The sequence below is a fragment of the Elephas maximus genome, chromosome 15, assembly GCF_024166365.1.
Source record: "Elephas maximus indicus isolate mEleMax1 chromosome 15, mEleMax1 primary haplotype, whole genome shotgun sequence".
NCBI lineage: Eukaryota > Metazoa > Chordata > Mammalia > Proboscidea > Elephantidae > Elephas > Elephas maximus.
In genome coordinates this window covers 77215672-77240792 of record NC_064833.1, presented here as the reverse complement: position 1 = coordinate 77240792, position 25121 = coordinate 77215672, and the positions used below count along the sequence as shown (strand labels likewise).

General features: G+C 37.9%; 1 protein-coding gene across 2 annotated transcripts in view; it reads right to left on the bottom strand.

Moving 5' to 3' along the window:
* ARMC1 (armadillo repeat containing 1) overlaps positions 1 to 20436 on the bottom strand; it is a 58737-nt gene extending 38301 nt beyond the window's left edge. Inside the window, exons 1-3 of one of the 2 annotated variants that reach the window (XM_049854118.1) lie at positions 20202 to 20436; positions 15277 to 15497; positions 11010 to 11101 (exon numbers count right to left, since the gene is read on the bottom strand). In XM_049854118.1, coding sequence (XP_049710075.1) covers positions 11010 to 11101; positions 15277 to 15459 — 275 coding nt within the window. In that variant the 5' untranslated portion in view covers positions 15460 to 15497; positions 20202 to 20436. The remainder of the gene's footprint in view (positions 1 to 11009; positions 11102 to 15276; positions 15498 to 20201) is intronic. The other variant, XM_049854117.1, reaches the window with a different exon arrangement.
* Between the last annotated feature and the right edge of the window lie 4685 nt (positions 20437 to 25121).

Genomic DNA, 25121 nt, shown 5'->3' with positions numbered 1-25121 from the left:
GAGTGGGGGTTGTGATGCTGATATCAGACAAAGTAGAACTCCAGCTCCAGATCCAAATCCGAGCATTAAACATAACAAAACTACGTTTTTAATCCTAAAAAACACATTTCACAATGAATATATGTTACAAAGATCTATACCTAAAAACAGCAATATGTATAGAGAATGATATGGCAGATATGACAAAATGCTACCATTTGGGGGATCTAGGTGTAGGATATAAGGGGATTCTTTGTACAATCTTATAGCTTTTCTGTAAATCTGGCATTATTTAAAGTTTTAAAATACACACACACACTTGCACGGTAAAGAAGTGAAGTCAAAATGCTCACTTAAAAAAAAAGTTATCCCTTGATAAATGACATTGTGGATTTTATTTTTAAATATTTTCTAATCTTTCTAAATAAACCACATACTACAAACCTGTACTAAGATTCCAAAATGACACTGAAAAAAAATTACAAGAACACACAAACAAAGCACAGAGAAACAAAGCCCATAAGGCCATGATCCTGTGGGACAACCTAGTCAACTGGCACAAGACAGTTCTTAAAATCTGTGTTCTACCTCCCAGTATGGTGAGTATTGTTTGGGGTCTTAAAAGCTTACAAGTAGGCATCTAAAATACAACTACTGGTCTTTATTTGTCTGGAGCAAAATAGAAAGAAGGAAACCCAGGAATCAGAGAAGGAACTGGACTTCAGGACTGTCTACATGAACCACTGCCTCCTCCACCTTGAGAACTAAACTAGATTGTGTCAGGCTACCACAACTGAATGCTGTGATGAGGAATGTAACAGAGAAATCCTGATAAAAAGACAGAAAAATGTGGAACAGTACTTCAAATTCTTAATGAATCCAGACTTACTGGACCTACTGAGGCTGAAGGCGTCCCTAAGACTATAGTCCTGAGGTGCTTTTCAAACCATGAATTGAAACTGTTCCTCAAAGGCACCTTTAAACTAAGTAACAGAGTAAAGATTATTGCCCTGGAGTGCCGGATTATTAAAAAAAAAAAAATGGTGTAAAACCAAAGAGTCAACAGCTACTGTAAAGGTTAGGGGGCAAGGAGATTAAGTAAATGGAAGTGAAACAATTAGAACAGAAATCAAGAGAATATTGACACACTGTGAAGAATTTAACCAATGTCCCTAATCATTATGTCTAGAAATTGTGGAATGGGAGCAGGTTTTGCTGTGTATACTTTCACCAACAGTAAAATAAAATAAAGAAATTAAGCCCAGACTTTTCATCTACACCAAAGATTTTAACAGGAAGAATCGATCACCATTTATTATAGCACTGTTTCAAAAGCTAGAATATTAGGTAGTTCCCCAGACAAAATATTTTAAAGTTGAGCTGCCATATTTTATTGAAGCCATTTTTATTTATACTGCACTTCGTGTTAGATATTTGTAAGTGTTTTATGAAAGTGCATCTTATATCAACTATTACTCTTGAAATACCAAATAGCAAATGTCTTAAACCGGACTTAGATGTTCTCCTAAGTTGAAATTTTGAAAATTCTCTTCACAAAGGGATTCAGGGCTAAAAATACAATATAAAAAGGCTCTAACCTCTAATGACTGGTCTTATGGAAGAGACTAAAATTAGGAAATAATCCCAGATTCATTTTGAGTGACAGAATTTAAAATTGTCTTCAAAATTTAAGAAATGAAAGTAACGGTGACTTTGAAACCAATCCAATTGTCAATCTGTAAGCACAAATTTGACCTCAATGCAAGTAAAGCCTACTGTGACCAGGTTAAAATCCCAGCAAAATTCTATAGTAGGAAAGCATAATATGGGAATTAAAGGGCAAAAATTTAGTATCCATAATTTCCCTATTATAAAATATTCTTCCCTGCTTCCCATGTGAAGAATAACCTTCACTCTCCCCCCTTACTTCTGTTTTGGGGTCTCCCCATCGATCTCTCCCAGGCGTAAGGTTCCTCTTCAGTTAATAAAGTAGCATCCCTCCACAACAGATTTTCTTTGCTCTTTGGAGCTTTCTGAGGTATGGGAATATCCTTCTGGTACTTTCTTAGCTGCATCATTCCACAGCAGCATAACTAAATTTCCCCCTAACTCAGTACTCCTAAACTGAGAGATGCTTATCTGAAAGTCTGCTTCTAATCCCATTCTTGGTGGCTGGCTGGAGTGGGGCAGCCACATGCAAGAAAACAATTAGGGTACATGTATCAATCTTTTGTGATACAGCTTACAAGGAGACCTGTGTAAGAACAGGATGCCAGTTAGTTCATAAGCTAGTTAAATTCGGATAATGATAAATCAATCATCTGAATCTGTTAACACATGTCAAAATGCAAAATAATGCCCCAAAACAGATGTTTATAGGGTCTTATCAGTTATGCAAATATAAAACTCACCCTGAGATTTCTAGCAGCAAAGTGAGCTGCAAAATGTATATAAAAGTTATTACACCATATTTCCACTTTCGGAAGTTGATTATAGGACCAAATTATAACAGAATATGTAACGGATGTACATCTGCTTAAGGTGCCCTGGTGGTGCAGTGGTTAAGCGCTCAGCTGCTAACAGAAAGGTCCGTAGTTTGAACCCACCAGCTGCTCCGTGGAAGAATGATGTGGCAGTCTGCTTCCGTAAAGATTTACAGCCTTGGGAATCCTATGGGGCAGTTCTACTCTGTCCTATAGGGTTGCTATGAGTTGGAATTGACTCAACTGCACCAGGTTTTTTTTTTTTCCTCTTTTGGTATATCTGTTTTACTACCAGAGGTGCTAGCAACGATCACCACATTATTCTCAAAGATACAGTTTATCTGAATTAAAAAAACAGGCTACTTGCAGCAGCCATGGAGGTACGAGGTTTGGATCTTCCTAAAGAAAGAACCTGCACTTCCTTCGGCTGCAGGAAATACATTAAGTAGTACAGCGGCCAGCTGTCAGTGGCTCCGGGATCCACCACAGCACTCAATCCAAACCAAGGCTACGCTCTGCCTGGGCAGCCCCCAGGCGATGACTAAGCAGTGAGGAGAACTACTACCTAGCCATTTCTGCCGACACCAATTCCTTCTCGGGTCAGTATTTGCTCAGGAGCTCCCCATGGGGTTGGCCAACACTGTCTGATCTGCACCGCAATCCAAGGCTCTCCTTGCCTAATTCTGTTTCCTCTTCACCTCCTTTCACTGATGTCAGATCTGCATTTCAGTCTAAAGGTTTTCCCTGCCCAATTCTGCTTCCTCCCCCATTTATCTTTACATACATTACCCCAAAGTAAGTCTCTTCCACTTCTAACTCCAACTCAGGATCTGCCTTCCAGGATAGCTGAACTGACACACAACCTCTCTTACAAAGATGTAAGTAGTTTCCCCATTATTTTATAGATGTACCTCTCGCTCTCATACACACATACATTCACAAACACATATATAACTATGAGCCAACCAACTTAAAAATTGTTTTACAGGTTAAATCTATGGCACCTTTTTAAAGTTCAAATCTAAAGTATATTTTAAAATGTCAATATTATTTTTAATCAAAATTCCTACCTCTTTTTATTCTTACAATGTTGTTTTTTAAAATCTTATTCAATTATTTTCAACTTCAATCATGAAATCTGTTAAGGAAGTTAAAACCCCCCACAGAAGCATTTATATTATGCTTATTTTACCGTTTACCATAGACCTAATAGGCCAGTTAAAAGATTAAAAATTGTTAACTATATGAAACCCTGGTGGCACAGTGGTTAAGAGCTATGTGTGCTAATCAAAAGTGCGGCAGTTGGAATACACCAGGCGCTCCTTGGAAACTCTATGGGGCAGCTGTACTCTGTCCTATAGAGTCACTGTGAGTCACTGTTGTTAGGTGATGTACAGTTGGTTCCAACTCATAGTGGCCATATGTACAAAAGAACAAAACACTGCACCATCCTCACAATCCTTGCTATGTTTAAGCCCACTGTTGCGGCCACTGTATCAATTCATCTCATTGAAGGTCTTCCTTTTTTTCACTGACCCTCTACTTTACCAAGCATAATGTCCTTCTCCAGGACTGGTCTCTCCTGATAACATGTCCAAAGTATGTAAGACAAAGTCTCGCCATCCTCCCTTTTGAAGAGCCTTCTGGCTGTACTTCTTCCAAGACAGATCTGTTTTCTTCTGGCAGTCCCTGGTATATTCAGTACTCTTTACCAACAGCATAATCCAAAAGCATCAATTTGTCTTCAGTCTCCCTGCATGCATATGACGCAAATGAAAATATCGTGGCTCGGTTCAGGCGTGTCTTAGTACTCAGTGACCTCTTCACTTTTCAACACTTTAAAAAAGTCTTTTGCAGCAATTCATACAATGCAGCAATCGTTTGATTTCTTGACTACTGCTTACATGGGCACTGATTGTAAATGAATCCAAGTAAAACAAACTAGAGCCAAGTAATTGAAATCCTTTAAAACTTCAATATTTTCTCCATTTATCATGATGTTGCTTATTGGTCCAGTTCTGAGGATTTTTGTTTTCTTTATGTTGAGGTATAATCCATACTGAAGCCTGTAGTCTTTGATCTTCATCAGTAAGTGCTTCAAGTCCTCTTTGCTTTCCACAACCAAGGTTGCGTTATCCACATAATGCAGGTTGTTACTGAGTCTTCCTCCAATCCTGATGCTGTGTTCTTCACATAGTTCAGCTTCTCAAACTGTCCGCTCAGCATACATATTGAATAAGTATGGTGAAAGGACACAACCCTAGCATATACCTTTCATCATTTTAAAGCATGCCCTATCCCCCTGTTCTGTTCAAACAACTGCCTCTTGGTCTATGTACAGCTTCCACACGAGCACAATTCAGTATCCTGGAATTACCATTCTGCGAAACATTATCCATAATTCCTTATGATCCACACAGTCAAATCCTTTGCATAGTCAACAAAACACAGGTAAACATCTTTCTGGTATCTTCTGCTTTCAGCTATCAGCAATGATATCCCTTGTTCCATGTCTTCTTCTGAATTTGTCCTGAATTTCTGGCAGTTCCCTGTCAAAGTACTGCTGCAACCCTTTTTGAATTATCTTCAGCAAAATTTTATTTGCATGAGTTATTAATAATATCGTTTGATAATTTCTGCATTCTGTTGGCTCACCTATCTTTGGAATGGGCTCAAATGTGCATCCCTTCTAGTCGGCTGGCCAAGTAGCTGTCTTCTAAATGTCTTGCATAGACAAGGCAGTGCTTCCAGCATAGCATCTGTTTGCTGAAACATCTCAATTGGTATCCCATCAATTCCTGGAGTCTCGTTTTTTACCAATGCCTTCAGTGCAGCTTGGACTCCTTTAAATGCCATTGTTTTTTATCATACACTATTTCCTGAAATGACCGAGAAAACACTGGTGGTGTAGTGGGTAACAGCTGTGGTTGCGAATCAAAAGGTCAGCAGTTCAAATCCACCAGGCACTCCCTGGCAACTCTACCGTGCAGTTCTACTCTGTTCTATAGGGTCGCTATGAGTCAGAGTTGACTCGGGGGCAACGGGTGGGTGGTGGTGGTGAAACGGCTGAATGTCCATCAATCCTTTTTGGCACAGTGACTCTGTGTATTCTTTCCATCTTCTTTTGATGCTTCTTGTGTCGCTCAGTATCTTGTCCATAGAAGTCTTCAATATTGCAACTCCAAGCTTTGTTTTTTTCTTCTGTTCTTTCAGCTTGGGAGATGCCAAACATACTCTTCCCCTTTGGTTTTCCACCTTCAGGTATTTGCACATTTTTCTTTTATAATATTTGACTTTGTCTTCTCAAGTCACCCTTTGAAACTGTCTGATCAGCTCTTTTACTTCATCATCTCATCTATTTGTTTTAGCTACTGGACGGTTTAAGAGCAAGTTTCAGAGTCTCTCCTGACATCCATCTGGTCTTTTCTTTCATTTCTGTCTTTTTAATGACTTTTTGTTTTCTTTATGCATGATGTCCTTGATGTTATCCCACAACTTGTCTGGTTTTCGGTCATTAGTGTTCAACGTATCAAATCTATTCTTGAGATGGCCTCTAAATTCAGTTGGGATATACTCAAAGTCGTACTTTGTCTTTCGTGGACTTGTTTTAATTTTCTTCAGCTTTCAACTTGAACTTGCATATGGGCAACTGATGATCTGTTCCACAGCTGGACCCTGGCCTTGTTCTGACTGATGATATTGAGCTTCTGTATCATCTCTTTCTACAGATGTAGTCGATTTGATTCCTGTGTATTTCATCTGGTGAGGTCCACATGTATAGTCGCCATTTATGTTGTTGAAAAAAGGTATTTTCAGTGAACAGGTCCTTGGTCTTGCCAAACTCTATCATGCAATCTCCAGTGTCATTTCTATCACCAAGGCCAGTGTTTCCAACTACTATTCTTCTTTGTTTCCAACTTTCACATTCCAATCACCAGTAATTATCAATGCATCTTGACTGCAAGGTTGATGAATTTCAGACTGTGGAAGGTGGTAAAAATCTTCAGTTTCTTCACCTTTGGCATTAGTGGCTGGTGCACAAATTTAAGTAACTGGTCTTCCTTGTAGGCGTATGGATATCATCCTATCACCGACAGCACTGTATTTCAGGATAGACCTTGAAGTGTTCTTTTTGACAATGTGACACCACTCCTCTTCAATTTGTCATTCCTGGCATATTAGACCATTACGATTGTCCAATTCAAAATGGCCAATATAACTCCATTTCAGCTCACTAAGGCCTAGGATATCTATCTTCAATCACTCCATTTCATTTTTGACAACATCCAGTTTTCCTAGATTCATACTTCGTAAATGTCACATCCCAATTAATTAATGGATGTCTGCAATTCTTTCTTCTCATTTTGAGTCATGCCACACCAACAAATGGAGGCTCCAAGAGCTTGACTCTATTCAAGTCATTAAGGTCGACTCTACTTTTGAGGATGCAGCTTTTCGCCAGTAGTATTTTGAGTGACTTCCAACCTGAGGGGCTGATCTTCTGGCACTCTTGTCAGATGTTCTGCTGCTATTTGTAAGGTTTTCACTGGTCAATTTTTTAAAAAGAAGATTGCCAGGTCCATCCTTCCTAGTCTTAGTCTGGAAGGCCCACTGAAACCTATCCACCACAGGTAACCCTGCTGGTATTTGAAATAACGGTTGGCATAGCTTCCAGCATCACAGCAACACACAAGCCACCACAGTACCACAAACTGACAGAGGAGTGAGGAATTAAAAAAAAAAAAAAAAGTTTTTTTTTTTTGTTTAGGAACACGTTTGGGTTTTTTTTTTTTTTTAGGAACAATAATGCACCCTTATATTTTTGACAACAGTTTAGAATTTACAAATCATTTCTACACATACTATCCTATTGGATCATCGGTCACTCTTTGAGGTAGGTAAAGCCAGGTAGAACATCAGGCTTTACAGATAAGGAAAATGAGAGTCAGAGGTTGCTTGCTTTAAGCCAGACTAGAATAAAAATTCTTACTTCTAACAGATTTTCCCCCCAAACCATAAGCTATTGTTGGCAATTAGTACTTTTTGTTATTCATTCCTAAGTGATCAAATGAATAAAAACGAACTAAAAGACAAGCATCAGTCTTTATCTTGGCATACCATTACCAAATATCAACACATTGTAGAACTACTCTGTAACATAAGAGTATGACAATAAATATTTTAAAAATCTCTCAACATAAGGTTAATAAAAATTTAAAAACATTTACCTAGAAGCCAAGACTACTAAAATATATAACTATTGTTAGATGCTGTCCAGTCAGTTCCGACTCACAGAGACTCTATGTACAACAGAACGAAACACTATCCAGTCCTTCACCATCCTCATGATCGTTACTATGCTTGAGCCCATTGTTGCAGCCACTGTGACAATCCATCTTGTTGAGAGTCTTCCTCTCTTTGCTGACCTTCTACTTTACCAAACATGATGTCCGTTTCCAGGGACTGGTCCCTCCTGATAACATGTCCGAAGTATGTGAGACTAAGTCTCACCACTCTCACTGCTAAGGAGCATTCTAGCTGTACTTTTTCCAAGACAGATTTGTTCATTCTTCTGGTAGTCCACAGTATATTCAATATTCTTCAACACCATAATTCAAAGGCATCAATTCTTCTTTGGTCTTCCTTATTCACTGTCCAGCTTCTGCATGTATTTATGAGGCAATTGAAAATACCAAGGTTTGGGTCAGGCGCACCCTAATTGCCAAAGTGACATCTTTGCTTTTTAACACTTTAAAGGGGTGTTTTGCAAGAGATATGCCCAATGCAATGCGTTGTTTGGTTTCTTGACTGCTGCTTCCATGGGTGTTGATCATGGATCCAAGTAAGATGAAATCCTGACAACTTCAATGTTTTCTTCATTTATCATGATGTTGCTTATATGTTGTCTTGGATGTCAGTTGAGATGATTCTCCACTGATACAATTTCATTTAAAATGTCTGGGAATTATAGGAGGACTTTTGTGATCACTGAAGTCAAAGAAACTGCAAGATAAGTTTTTTAAAAAAACAAATAAATTAAATGGTTACTTACTATAGTTTTAAAGACAGCCACACCTTGTATACCATGTTAGTTAAGATCAAGATACAAACTAAGATGTTAACTGAGAAAGCTAGACTTTTTTGCTTTCAAATATCGTAAAATGTCAAAACACTCAATCTTCAATTTCTAGCTTTTTACAAGGAAATCAGCAAGGTCCCAAAACAGAGCAAAACCAAATATCACTAGAGGCAACAAAACCAAAAACCAAACTCACTGCCATCGAGTCGACTGATATTCATAGTGACCCTGCAGTACAGAGTAGAACTGCCCCATACGGTTTCCAAGGAGCGGCTAGTGGATTCGAACTGCTGACCTTCTGGTTAGCAGCCAAGCTCTTAACCGCTACACCAAATACAGTTGGGGAGATTTAGATAAGGAATGTGGTGTCTCTGTATTTTCCTCACCCACAAAACCAAGTTAATTTCTATCAAGCCCGCCTCCAAAAGTTGTAACTATCAAAAAGAGGCAATGCATATGAAAATCTTAGAAAAATAAGGGTACAGTTAAAAACCATCCATTTCCTCAGAATAGGTGGCTAATTGCCTCCATAAACAACTCTTCTTTACCATAAGACCATAACTAGATGGTGCCCAGCTACCATTACTGAAAGTTTTAATCAAAAATTCTATAGAAGAATTCTGATCAAAGAGGGAAAAATACAGAGCAGAATCTCAAACTCTCATGGAATCCTACCTTTCTAAAGCCATAAGGACTGGATGAACTCTGAAACTACTGTCCTAAAATAATCTTAAATCAAAAATATCCTCTGAAGTCTTCTTTAAACCAAACAACAATTTAGCTTAATTAGTAAAGAGTGTCTGCCTTGAGCACTGTGTTCTTTCAAAGAACTATCTACATGGGATTAAACTGACAATGGCAACTCAAAAAGAGAAGAAACTTAGAGGGCAGTGGCTTCGTGTTAGTAGTGGAGAAACAACTCGAGAAAGAAGGGTGAGAATGGGCACATGACTTGGAAGAATGTAATCAATGTCACTGAATTAGACATGCAGAAATTTTTGAATTGGTGTATGTTTTGCTGGGTTGCATAACCAATTAATGTAGTTGCTGTCAATAAGGTGTACATCTATAAAAAGCTGAATTGGCAGAAGTCGTCTAATAAATACATTTGCAACAATGACAAAAAAAAAAAAAAAAAAGATGCTGAGGGTGGTTATGTACAACCAAACACCTCAAGGGATTTGGTTCCTTGACTTGGAGGTTTAAGGTGATGGTTTCATGGGACATCCCAGTTAACTGGCCTAATAACATGTTCAGTGCTGGTATACCTCCTAGTTCACTGTATAGTGCCTAGGTCTTAAAAACTTGCAACTGGGCATCCAAGACACAATAACTGATCTCTATTCACCTTGAGCAACAGAGCAAGAAGAAGAGTCAAGAACAGGAGAATGAAACCAGTATGTGGCTAACTGCCTCCATTAACAAATTCCTCCTTTGCCATGAGACCAGAAGAACTAGATGATGCCTGGCTAACATTACCAAACATTTTGATCAAAGATTCTATAGAAGAATCCTGATCAAACAGGATTTCAAATTCTCATAGACTCCAGACTTTCTGGAGCCATGGAGGGTGAATGAACCCCTGAACTATTGCCCTAGGATAATCTTTAAACCTTAAACCAGAAATATTCCCTAAAGTCTTCTTAAAACCAAACAATTGTTTAGCTTAACTAGTAAAGAATGTTTGCCTTGAGCATTGTGCTCTTTTAAGATCTACCTATATGGGATCAAACTGACAACAGCAACTTGAAAGATTACATAGGAAACTTAGGGGACAGTGAGTTTATGTTAATGGGGGAGACAACTCAGAAAAGGAGGGTGAGAATGGTTGCAAAACTTGAAGAATGTAATCAATGTCACTGAATTGTACATGTAGAAATTGTTGAATTTGTGTATGTTCTGCTGTATATTCTAAACAATAAAATAAATTATAAAAAACGACAACAAAAAAATCAATTTCTTAAAATTAGTCAAATTAACTGGTTCTAAGTCTCTAAGACCTGTCAATGATGCTTACAAAATCTCACCAAAGCCCTTTTTATATCCATAATCTTGATGAAGCTTTTTTTGAGTAAGACCAGAATGAAGTAACAAGAAAACTTTGTACCACTAGTATTATACTGAATGTTTTCAAATATGATTAGTCACCTGTGTTACTCTTGTTAGCAAATCAATTTACAAAACATCACAAAATGTAGGATTTTCTTTAAAAAAAAATTTATAAGTACAATGATTATCAACATTTTAAACAAAATCTAAACATTTTCACATGGATTATTATCAATATCAATGTTTAGGAATAATCAGACATTAACCATCAGAATATTTTTGGGCATATAACCTAAAAAAAGTACACCTTTATGTTAAGAATGAAAGTTTCAATAAAATTATACATTAACAAACAGTATACATTTAACAAGAAAATCCATTTTTCTACTTCATCAGGAGACACTACATACTGTACTTACTTTTGTATAACATTTTGCAAGCTTAACATCATACCCAGTTCTCCTTTCATTTTTTCTCTGTTAACACGGCATTCTGCCAAGTATCGAAGGGCCTACAGCAAAAATGGTAATAGGTTAATTCACATGTCCAAACTACTCAAAATTAAAACCACTTCTCACTTACTGCAGGAGGACTTTATTCCACTCTTTAGCCAGTGTTACTTGGAACATATCCATTACAAAAATAATATGTTGATCTTTGTAAAGAAAAAGTAGAGCCAGAGTAAACTAGGAGACAAAAGGGGAGAGGGCAAAGAGGAAAAAGAAAAAAATAGGTTTTTGTTTGAAGAATCAATAGGTTTTGAACTGTTTAGAAACTCTCCTTTAAATGTGAACATCAGAGCAGTCCCCTAGGGTAGGAATGATCCTGTAGTAGCTGGACCTACTCTTTGAAGTGAAGGTTCTTATTTGCAGGGTCAGAACTAGGTTGTTCCGATTTTATTTTCACCACTCCATTTTGACAACATAAGATACAAGGAACTTAATCTCTTGTTGTCCTTAATTTCAGGGAAAAGTCTCAATAGCCATCGTTTCCCCAGATGTTTTTTGTACGTTAACTGCTGAGGGAACAAAACCTTTACAGAATGAGCTAGTTCTTACCTCGAAACAATTCATCTTTAAAATATCTTTTTTTATTAAATTTTCTATTTTGTGAGTTAAACTAACATTTCTAGGGTGCTTTTCTCAAAATATTTAATATACATTTTCCTTCACAAGCTGCTTCTTTAGGGATTACATTTAGCTGTCCCCTCCCACTACTGCTACCATCTACAGAGCTCCTATCACTTCTCATCATTCATATGTGGCTCTCTGAGGAATACCTCTGTGGACACCACCACCCAAACTCTGCCATCTCAGTCAAATGACCTTCACCATTTCCAAAATGCTTTGTCATTATCCAACACAGTGACATCTACAAATCACAAGTTCAAAGACCTCCCTCAGACTACAACTTCCTATCCTTTCTTCTTACTCTTCTCCATTACTCCCGCCATGACTTCCACTTCAGTCCCTAAAGGAATCACCTGCTATGAGATCTACCCGGACCTCATTAAAAAAAAAAAAAAAAAGCAAACAGAATAGCGTATATTAAAAAAAAAAAAAAAAAAGCTTTCAGACAATGAGCAAAAGGCAACCTATAACTGAGAGAATGGCAACAATGAGGTGAGCCCTACAGCTGCCCCAGCTTACTGCCTTGGAGGCAGTTTCCAGGCTGCAGCACATGGAGAGATAAGCCAAATAGAGCCCAGCAGCCCTGCTGAGCTATAAAGACAGGGATCAGAGTCGAGGCGGCAGGATTGGCTACATTATGAAGAGCAGAAAAATGAAGAGAAGGGAGTTACACAGCAAGAGGGCTTCAGAGATCCAGAGAGTCCAGTTTACGTAACATACAACAACCTAGAAAAGCTTCAGAGAGGGCTTTGCCAGAAGACTATAACTGCTAGTAAGGCACCACAGCCCCGAGGGTGAATCCTACTCACTAAAAGCAATATGCTAAAATCTGAGTCACTAAACTCACTGCTGAAAAGACCACACTAAAGTTGAAACTACCAATTCCATAATCCTAAATTTACTGCAAAGTAGTTTTGGGATCAGAAGTCAAAAATATTCACTCTGATGTAGCAAAGGAAAAATTTAAAAGGGAAATCACAGATATGTAAGTATACTAGAGATGCCAATATTCCATCTGTTTTCAGTTTGAAGAGACTGGCCACACCTTCTCCTAGGAGTATGCTCTCCCAGGTCTCAGCTGCTCAGATGGCAGAGACCACCTGCCCTCCCGTGGCCCCAGCTAAGGGGACCAGATTTCCTCTCCTACAATTGGAACTGGGAACTCAAAAACACCAGTTGGGGGGTCATGCTACAGGGACATGTTAACCAGGAGCTAAGGAGCCCTGGTGGCACAATGGTTAAGCACTCAGTTGCTAACTGAAAGGCTGGCAGTTTGAACCCACCCAGAGGCTCCATGGGAGAAAGGCCTCGAGATCTGCTCCCGTAAAGATTACAGCCTAGAAGTCCCTATGCAACAGTTTACTCGGTTACATGGGATCACTGTGAGTCAAACAAGGCTGCTATCTAGGAGCAGCCACACGGGAACTTTGTACACCAACAGGTCAGCAGAGAAGGAAGGGAGAAGGCAGAAACAGAAACCGATACCTGCAAAGCCCCAGGAAGAGACACAGACCATCTCCCACAGTCTCAGTATGCATTCTTATCACTAGTTTTAGTCCTGCACTTCTCACTCTTAGGTTCCAGTACCCTTAGTTTCTTATAACAGCCCTCCCATCCTTCCCTGGTTAAGGTAACATTAGTTTCTTTTACACACACTATTATGAAGGCAAGGAAAAATAGAACTTAAAAATTAAAAAAAAAGAAATGGTTAAGTAAATTCTGTAACAGTTCAGAAGAATATTATACAGCTATTAAAAATGGATAAATCTTAAGAAACAACATAGAAAGTCAAATAAAAACGCAAACTGGAATTTTCCGCAGCATCATTTAACAAATCAGGAATAGAAATGAAGAAGGCAGCCTAGTTGAATAGACCCTTAAACAAAATTTTGTTAGTTTGGGTGTCTGCAATATAGGAAAAAAGGTCACAGAAAAGGCTGCAGTAGTAGATGACATGGGGTACGATGACATGGTGAGAAATTCATGTGTGAAGAAGGAAGAAAATGGAGAGAAAAGGGAGCTCTTAAGGAGAAAAGGGAAAATGTCAATGTTAGAAATCCTCTTAAAGGTTACAAGGATATTCAAATTATATAATCAATTTCTTGAATGACCACTTTCTAGCCAACCACTTTTATCTGTTACTCAATTTCATACTAATATTTTATTGACTGAAGTAAAAACTTAGAATGACCATAAAATATACTGCCGTACGTTAAGTTTTCCAACCCATTCCTTACCTCGCTGCTGCATATACTGACTCCTGAAATAAATCAGTTCTTTTTCTCTATGAATTGGAGCAATTTGTGACTGCGATGATAATTGTGTTTTCAATCTGGGCTAATGAACCTTTTATCTGATCAAGCTTTAGAACAACGGCTAAACTAACTGAACATTTCAGATTCCGTAGACAAACACCAAATTTTACCTCTAGGTTTCAGCTCTCTGTAATTTTTTCTCTTTTCTTTCTCTTTTTTCCTCCCTTTTTGTTATTTTTTCTTTTTCACTTTATATTAAAACAAGAAGTCCATGTACATCAACCGATGAATGGGAAAAGAAAATATGGCATATCCATATAATGGAATGTAACTTGGCCATGAAGTACTAATACATACTACAATAGGATAACCCTGAAAACATCGTGCTATGTGGAAAAAAAAAAGTCAAAAAGTCCACATATTATATGATTTCATTCATATGAAATGTCCAAAACTGGCAAATATATAGAGACAGAAAGTAGATTAGTGGATGCCTAGGGCAGGTAAGGCTGGGGAAGCGTTGGGGGTGACACCTAAAGGGTACAAGTTTCTTTTTAAGATGATAAGATTGTAAAATTAATGGTGGTAAAGGCTGTACAACTCTGTGACTAAAATAAAAACCAACGATTTGTACACTTTAAATAGCTGAATTGTATGGTACATTTCCCCCCAAAAAAGTTGTTACAAAAAAACAACCCAAATGCCCTTTTAGTTTGAGTGTCTATCTGTACTGATATGATACAATCCTCAAGATTTCTTGTCAAGTGAAAAAAACAAGTTGAAGAACATTCCACGTATTTGTGTAAAGACTATACACATGCATACGGACATACGTATGTATGTAGCCTTCTATATACATATAAGTCAGTTTGTTATACTGTGGTGACTTGCGTGTTGCTGTGATGCTAGAAGTTATGCTAGTAGTATTTCAAATACCAGCACGGTCACCCATGGTAGACAGGTTTCAGTGGAGTTTCCAGACTAAGGCAGACTAGGAAGAAGGACCTGGTGATTTACTTCTAAAATAACTGGCCAGGGAAAACCTTAGGACTGGGCGGTGATTCACTCTGTTGTACTAAGGTCGCTATTGAGTCAGAAACAACTCAAAGGCGCCAAACAACAACATATATTTATATATACATACACACACACACATATATACACGTACAGACAAGAAGGAGACTTACTACTATTCACTCTAGCCTCTCTGAATTTTTTACCATGTCATCTAACACTTCTTCAAATTCTCCTTAATGGCAAAAATAAAAACACTGGGACTGGAATTACTAAAGACAACTTACAAGCAAAGCCGAGTGAACAACAGAGGGGTTAGGATGGTCCATAAATAAAATAAGGCCAGGTAGACATCCTTGATCTTGGACAATGGCTCTTCTGTTTAACGGGTCTGCTGCTAGATCCCGTAGCTGGTTAACTACGGATAGAGCATCAGGTTCTTCACTCATGGTGGAGGAGGAGGAATTCATCTTCTATGCCATACACTTGAACAAGATCTTCTTAAACTCTGTAGAAATAGTTTGCAAAATGAGTTCTAGGATACCAAGGTATATTACGGCATTTACTAAATAACCAAGATTATAATACCTTTAAAAGAAACTGATGGATTCAATTCACACAAACTTAAGAATTGGCAATTCCACAGTTCAAGAAGAGTAAAATGAACATCAGAAGCTAACTGAAGAAATCAAGTTATCTATGTGTGCACAATGTTCATAGAACATATGCCATCCTCAATATTCCAATAAATTCCTTTTTAGCATACATATTTTAACACTAAAGTCATAATAAACAAGATCTTTACAGTTCATGCTTGTAACCTTCGCTGTACTTCAAAGTGTAGCACTGCCAATGTTTTTACTTCCTCTGCAGAACATTTCTGAGTCTAAAACAAGTGCCTCAGGCTAGCCAACAACTTTTTTTTCTTGTTTATCTAATAACAAGACCCAGCATACTAAGATACTGGATCTAAGAAAAATAAAATCTTCTAGGAAAAGGAATTGTGTCAAAGAGGTCAGTTAACAAAGAAGCTAGGAAGGGGATCTTGTCCTATGCCTTGGGCGGTGGAGTTTGGGAGATCCCAGTGAACCACAACTGAACCTAAGCCTACCAGTTCATCTCTGAGTGTGCAGTATTCTACTGCCTAAGAGAGAAGTAAGAACAGGAAGAGTGAAGTGGAATTTGAGGTAATTCAGCCTAATCCTTCATTTGACAGATAAGGAAACAGTCACAGAGAAGTTAAATAATTTGCCGCATGTCACAAAAGTTAGTGTAAACTAGAGTAAAACCTTCTTTACTATGGGGAATCGAAAGCAATGGGCTTGGTTTTGGTTTGGAAACTGGTCAGCAGTCTTTCCACTTTCCACGCCAAAAAAAAAAAAAAAACCCAAACCCACTGCCATCGAGTCAATTCTGACTCTCTGACCCTATAGGACACAACAGAACTGCCCCACAGGGTTTCCAAGAAGCAGCTGGTGAATTCTAACTGGCAACCTTTTTGTCAGCAGCCAAATGCTTAACCACTGCACCACCAGGGCTCTACTTTCCACACAGTCATTTTAAATTCAGCGTATCTATTTTCTGTAAAAGTAAACACGATATTTTAGAAAATGTAACACGCTAAACAGACAAAAGTCAGAGAAACAATATTAAGGAATAATTTTCATGTATGCACAAAGTTAAAAATAATAACTTCAATTAACCAAGTTACAAACCATATTCCTTTTTAGGAAGAATAAAAAGATATAAATATTTTCCACAAATTAATAAGTTATTTTGTTGGTTTTTTCCTAATTAACATTTATCAAATGCCAAAAGGGAAAAATACTAATCATAATTTAAATTTATACTATTTTATAACTATCTCAGTGAAGACTCTTAATAAGTTTAATGCAGGTTCAAGAAAAATTCCAACTTTGGGGAGGAGTCAAAATTATTATTCTATAACTCCAGAGATACTATTAAAGCTATTTTTGGAGAAAAAGGTAATGAAGCAGAACTGGCCTTATCATGTTTGAAATATACAAAGCTATGAAGATTAAGTGAGGACAGCGATGGGTCAGAGGGAGAATTCTCACCTTCCAAGCAGGAGACCTGGGTTTGATTCCCGGCCAATGCACCTCAAGCACAGCCACGACCCATCTGTCAGTGGAGGCTTGCATATTGCTATAATGCTGAACAGGTCTAAGAAGGACTAGGTAGAAAAGCCTGGCAACTTACTTCCAAATATTTAGCGAATAAAAATCCTATGGATCACAATAGTCTGATCCCATTGTGCATGGGGTCACCAAGTGTTGGAGGCCAACTCAACAGCAACTAACAACAACAACATAAAACCTAAAGCAGTTGTATTGGCTGGGGTGGCAGGATGTAAAGACACTTCTCTCAAGAAAGCTATCTTAGACATTCAGTGTTAGAAAGAAGACTCCTGTGTCAGGCCAGGCTTCACCACTGGTAACACTGTGATTTTAGGCAAATCACTTAAACTCTCTTTGCCTCGGGTCTTCATCTATAAATTCATACTAACTGTAACAGGTACCAAATAGGTTACCGTCCAGATTAAATGACAACAGACTACTGCCTGAGTACATTAAGTGTTCAATATATTAGTTAATGAGTCAGAATCAACTCGACAGCAACCAACAAGTTACATACGTCTAAAGCAATGAAAAACAGTAAAATTATTCAATAAATGGAATAGGAATAACTTCTTAGCGATTTTAAAACTACTGCTAAAGACCTTCAACTCACATCACATGGCAAGAAACAATCATACTCCAGATAATATACATTAAACAGTTAAATTAATACAAAAAAAATTTGCAGCAAATGCAAAATAAAGGTTTTACTAGAATAGTATTTAAGGAGCCCTGATGGTACATTAAGTAGCCTTGGTGGCAACTAGTTAAGCACTTGGCTGCTAACTGAAAGGCTGGCGGTTCGAATCCACCAGCCGCTGTGCAGGAGAAAAATCTGGTAGTCTGCTTCCACAAAGGTTTACAGCCCTGGAAACCCTATGAGGCAGTTCTACTCTGTCCATACAGTCACAATCAACTCGACAGCAAGGGGTGTGATGTCTGTGTGGTGGTTCAAGCACTTGGCTGCTAACCAAAAGGTCAGTATTCAAATTCACTAATGGCTCTCGGAGAAAAGACCAGGCCATCAGCTCCCATAAAGTTTGTAGCCTGGTAAACTCTATGGGCAACGGGAAACTCTATGGGTAAGTTTCACTCTGCCCTATAGGGCTGCTAGGTGTCAGAATTGACTCGATGGCACACAATTACAAAACAGTATTTGGCAGGTAATTTTCTCAAAATGAAAATATTATAATTAGTATTGCAAAAAAAAAAAAAAGCCAAGATAAAAGAAAAAAGCAATAGGCTCAATACTCAGAGATTAGGCTAAGTGGTGTAGGGGGGGAAAGTTGCCTTCTAAAACCTGTTGGGTAGCCTATATCAGATTCTGCTGGGATTGTTAATTCAGATTCCCAGGCCCAACCCCAAGACCTAAACAGGTATCTTTAAGGATAGGATCCAAGACTTTGCATTTTAATACATACATCATGTGATTTCTGGTTCAAATAGGAGCCACAAAAACTTTATGATGGTCTATAAATTCATGCCTTTTTTAACATGGTTATGAACATCTGAATAAAACCCTAAACATTAAAACTCTAAAATTACTTTCTTTCATTAGTGAGCAACAATTTAGAACTAGGTTTCAGTTTTATTACCAGATAAATCAATAAACTAGAAAAACCACTAGCAGTAACAAATCTACCTCTTCCCTCCAAAGAAACTGGCTGGAAGCTCTTGATCAATGAAACAAAATAGTGGGGGAAAACTCCAGCGGAGAATTAGTCTCTACCAACAGCATGTTTGTCAGCAGTAATATTTAACATTTCTTTTGTCTCAGCTTGTTCTTTGTTTTAAAAACCAGCACCTGATGTATTATATGGTATTTCTGAATTACTATTTATTCATAGCTATTTTAAAATTTTGGCCACTAAATTAAAATATTATATATTTAATTACAATATCATAGCCTCACTAGAAAATGAGGAAAACGTGAAAAACTTTTCTCCTTGACTTCTGCTTTCCAATCTTATTAGAACATAAGTGGGTACACTGCATACTTTTATTTTCTCTTTATTTCATTTTGGACAAACAAATCATTATAAAACAATGAGTGGTCCTCAAACTTTAACAAGCATTCAGATCACCTAAGGGATCTTGTAAAAAAGCAGATTCCGATTCAGTAGTGCAGTGGTATCTGACATTGTGCATTCAACAAGTTCCAGCCTATGTTGCTGGTCAGGCAACCACATTTTGAGAAACAAGAAGTTAGATGATACATGTGGGACATCTGTAAATTAGGTAGATAACTGAAAGATTTTCTTTCTTTCGCTCAAGATTTACCATTCCATTCAGATAATTATTTAGCTCTCACATGTTAAGGGCAGCACAGAGAGAACACACAAACTAAAACCTTATTCGATCAAACGAATTTTAAAAAATAGCATAGACATTGAGATCCCCTTACTTGTGACTAACTGTAACTTTTTGAAAAGCTGAGTTACCTCCTGAAAGCCTCAGATTCCTCAGTTAAAATCAATGGTTGTCACGAATGGAAGAAAAAAAAAAAAAAAAAGAATGCGTGCTGAACCAACAGCATGCCTGGGAAATTCCAAACATGATCAATACCTGATTCTCTGGGAACCTCAATCCTGGCAGGTGTTGGGGTATATTCTGTGCTGCCCTAACACATCGGCACACTAAGTACCAAGAACAGAACTGCCAACCGCACAAATTCCCCAAGAAGTTTTTAAAATACAGAGATATGAACACTGGTGTCTCTTCAATTAAGCCAAACACAATAATGCCCTTTCCCTTTTAGGAAATATGCAGGTGCAAAACTAACAGAAAGTAACAAAAAAATAACCTGGTAGGAAAGATTATGAGATGACACCCATCAATAATAATGCTCAGCGTTAGTAAAAAACTGGACGTGAGAGGGACAAGATGGGAAGTGAACAAAGCTAAAATTTTCAGGGGACACATGGTCTTAACGCGGCTATCTGGGAACGCACTGCTGGGTCCTCCCGAACAGAAGCACGGCGCCCCCGCCTAGGCAACCCCGCAGCCTGGGTGCAGGGGCCGCTCTTCGCGGCCTTCCCTGCTCCACCGCTTTGTGTGCCGCCCGCGGACCTTACCTACCGCTGCAGAGCTTTAGCAGTCCAGAGCCTGCCGCACCATCAGGGCCACATCAGTGACTTAAGTACAGGGCCCCAAAGGACGCGGAGCTGGCCCTGCGTTCGCAGCCGCGGCCTTGGCGATTGCGGGCGACCAGACTATGCCAAACAGCCAAAACGCCAAGGCAATGGGAGGACAGGCGCTGCAGATTCTCCCCGAGAGACCCTATCACTTCCGTCGGTTGTGCCCTCCTATTAGTTGATACCGAGTCTAAAGCAACGATGACCTATCCAATCCGTGAAGACCTTCTTAGACTAAAGCGCTCATTGGTGATCGGGAGCAATGCGCTAAACCGTTGGATGGACGGGTCCAATGAGAAGCCAGAAACACTCGATTGGGCCTAGCGACTCTCCGTCCACCAAGCACTAGCCAGAGAAACTTGATTCCAGCTGAGAAACTGTAGCACTTTGCTGACTACAACTCCCAGCGTTCCAAAGCTGAGAGAACGTTTTCCCTGTGTTGAGAAATTGAGATTGAATGTTTCTTCTCTAGCAACTCTTTCAGTTCCAATAAAGCAGTTTGATAAGATTTCATAGTATATAATCATTTTTTTTTTTCAGTTTTCACTGTGAACGTTTCTTGAATTTCCTTCATTTCCCGTGGGTGTCCACTCTTTGTCTTGCTAGCAGCGAGAAGGCCGCAAAGTAGTATTTGTTGGGTTGGGTTTTTTTGTTTTTAAGTAGTAGTTTCCTCTTGGAAAGAATTTTTAAGGGATTTTGGATCATTTAGAGTTTTCTCACATTCCACATGAAGATTTTGTTTCTTAATATTGTCTTCCGTTTAGTTTAACAAAGAATTTATGTACTTGTTTTATAGCACTCAAGTTGTTTTTTAGGTATAGATTTGATTTTTTAAAGTATTTCTCTAAATATAAATGTAATCTAAATCCTGTAAGCCAGTTTTTGAGAAAAAATAATGCACCCAGTAACCCCACTAAACAGATTGGATTCTTTTTTACAGATTGATTCTGCCATCTGACTTATATATTAATGACAACAGAATTAGAAATACCTCTAACGGGGAAAAAGTGTTGATAAGAATAAATTTCCCCGACTGTGTTCTGTGCTAATGTCTCTTTCGCTCTGATTTGTCAGTAACTGAATTAAAACTTGAATTTCCTTACATTCCGTTGAATTTCCCTGCAATTCTTCGTTATCTTTCTCTTCCTTCTAATCAACTCAAGAAGAAAATAGGAGCAAAGTGAAAAAAAAAAAAAAAGTAAAGCTACGTAGAAAACAGTTACTGTTCTTTTTCACGCTATTGGACTTGTAGGAAAAACAGGTCTGACGTGGTTTCTGTTTCCCAAAACCACAAGAAGGAGTGGTGCTAGACGAACACTGAGTCTAAAACAAAAAGAAAAAATCGGTGACACATACGTAATGCCTAATGCTTGAAGCACCAGGTTCATTTGTAACGACCAGCCAGACCAATCAGGGGCTGGAATTGGAAAAAAGGAACAATTGTAAAATGTAGAAATCTGTGTAAAAAAAAAAAAAAAAAGCAAATATAAGAAGTCCAAAGGGCACAGTCAAGTTAAACACATTTGGATAAGAAAATGAAATTTACTTCAATATTGTTATTAAAAACAAAGGCTCAATAACCTGGAAAAGTATGCTTGCTATTTTTGCTATGGTTAATTTGTTTACTAAGGAAAAGACACCGGGATTTTTCCAATTAGTAACTGAGGACATAGGTTTTTGACATCGTCCAGGATATATGTTCAACGGAGTCTTTGTCCTTTGCAAATTCACAATCCAAAATGAAAGATAATCTTGCTTCTGCTACTAAGGTATTGAGGAGACTAATTCTTCCTGGCAAACTACTATACAAAGATTGGCATTAAAACGCAGGGGATATAGTCACAAAATATAATTACCAGTTGCCTAAGCACCTATGGGGGCTCTGGTGGCATAGTGGTTAAGAGCTCAGGCTGTCAACCAAACAGATCAGCGGTTCTAATCCACCAGCCACTCCTTAAAAACCATAGGGGGCAGTTCTACTCTGTCCTATATGGTCGCTTTGAGTCGGAATCGACTCAACAGCAATGAATTTAGGTTTTGGTAAACATCTATAGGAGCCCTGGTGGCGTGGTGATTAAAGCACTTGAGTAGCAACCAAAAAGTTTGGCGATTCGCAACCACCAGTGGCTCCGTGGGAGAAAGATGTGGCAATCTGCTTCTGTAAAGATTTACAGTCTTGGAAACTCTAAGGGACAGTCTACTCTGTCCTATAGGTCACTATGAGTTGGAATCAACTTGTAGGCAGTGGGTTTGAAGTACCTATGGGTTATAAGCTACAGGCAATTCCTTTAAGATTTTAAGAATTTATATCCCCATATTAAAAATGTATAAACTTAATACCAGCGAAGTTATATTACCCACCATTATGAGTCATCACTTATTCTTAGCCTCAGGTTGCTTGCCATAGGACACAGCTGGAACGTCGAGTTTCTCAACAGGTGTGTTGCTTAGGATGAATGATTCAGACAATGGCTGTCTTATTCAATCAACTATTTAACAACTATTTTTTGAACACATACAATGTGCCAAAGACTATTTTAGCTATGGATTCAAAGATAAGTAAAAACATAATTCCTGCCCTCAAGGTGCTCATGGTCTAGTACAGTGGTTTCTGAAACTTTTGATTAAGTACCCCTTTCAGGTAAGAAAAATTGAGCATATAGCTCTGATATCTGCATATGTATCTATTCATCAATTCTATAACTACTATAAAACTATTAGGTAGAGAATAAAACATGTAAAAATAAAAAATTTTAAAGGATGAGAATGTTAATTAAAAACAGGGCCTCTGGCTATCCATATGGATGAAAATAAAATTGGATCCATATATCTCATCATTAAAAAAAAACCACACAGATTAAATATTCAAGTGTAAAAAATATCAAAAATCCTTTATGAAAATCTTGGAGACTACAGATAAAAGCTGGAAGTAGAGGAAAACTTAATCAAAACTGTAAAGTCAGAAGTTGAAAAAAGTGGACTTATTTGACTTGCTTTTAAAAGCAATTTTTATTGACAAAAAGATAATTAGCCATGTTAACAGAGAAAAGGTTGGGGGAAATATACAACTCAGTGAGCAAAACTCAGTGATTACAAATTGCCAAAAAGGGAATAAACAACCCTATAGAAGTTGGGCTATAAATTGGCATTTAATAAAGAGAAAACCATGTGGTCAATAAGCATGCAAAGACATATAAACTCACTTGTAATTGGGGAAATGCAAATCAATATAACAATGAGAATATTGACTTGATGTTGATCAGACCAGCAAACATCAAAGTGATAAAATATTGCTGGCAGAAGACTCTCATACATTGCTGTGGAAATGGAAGTTATTACAGCTTTTTAGAGAGCAATCCAGCAAAATCAATTATTAAAAAAAGAACATATCCTTTGGCCTAGCAATTCCATGCTTAAGAATCTAAACCACAGAAATAAAAAGTACCAGTATATATATATAACATCAAAGATATTTATTGTAGCATTGTTCATACTGGCAAAAAAGAAAAAACACACGTCAAATGAATTCATGTCAATCGTGGAATATTTTGGTAAGTCATGGTACATCTAGAGGCCATGGACCATTATGTACCCCTTAAGAAAAATAAATCAGAGCTATAGAAGATGACATAGAGGGATTTCCACAATGTTAAGCGATAAAAGATGTTGAAAAGTATATATATGATGCCACTTTTTGAAACAATGACAAATCAATTCCTACAAATGTTTATTTAAGTACATATCTGTATGTTATTAAGTGTGCAAGGAAAATAGAAAGATACAGTCTAGGTTCGCAGCATATATTACCTGAAAGGGTAGACAGGACCTGGGGAAGAAAGTCAACAAAGTTAAACAAAAAAAAAAAAGAAAACTTTACTGGGAATAGTAGTGTAGATATATACATATCATGTGCTAAGTGTGCATTTAGGTAAGATCATATATGTAAATGTAATAAAAATGTACTCAATAATAACAAAAAGCCAAGAGTTTGGTTATAGGGCAGAAAGGTTTTTTAATTTCAGTCCCAGGGAACTGCTTTTTCAGGTATGAGTGACAAACTCAGGGACAAAACAGTTAAGTATGAAGAGGATATATGACAAAAGGTAAAACAGGAGGTGGGAGGGATATTCAGTGGGCCCTCCTTAGGGACTCAGTGTCTGTAGGACTTCATTTAAAAAAGCCACACGGTGCGAAGTGGGTCAGATGACAAATCCGATTTTAACCACTTGCTGACTGTATCACTTTGGACTAGTCACTTAGCTACTGGGGGCCTCAGTTTCCTCCTCTGTGAAAAACAGGAATCATGGCACCTGCTTCCCAAAACTCACGTGGGGATTAAATAGAACAGTGTATGTGAGTGCACCTAACCCACTGTTTACATGTTCCATAAGTGTAAATCCAGTCCCATGTCTGTGTATAAAAATCTGCTGCCCAAAAAAGGTCAGATAAAAACAAATTTATAATGGTTACATCATCAGTGTTGACTGATACTCTAAAAAAAAAAAAAAAGAAGAAGGAGGAGGTGGGGAGGAGGGAAAAGAATAAATAGAAGAGAAAAAGAAACATAAACATGATGTTTAGAGGATTTGAAGTAAATCAACTCATTTTTCAGAAAACTGGTGAATAACAGGAGAGAATCAAGTCAAGTCTTTCACTTGCCTTTCTTATATGAACTGCACTTCAGGTTAACACCATAGACGGTGGATAATCCTTCTGAAGACTGGTAATAGGAAGGAACATGCATTCAACCTGCTTTTCTTACAAACAGGCCTCAAGGTAACCAATCCGGTAAGAAATGAAAAGGAATGATGGGATATGACCATTTTGAAGACCATTAATAAGATCTTGGATATATGCAAT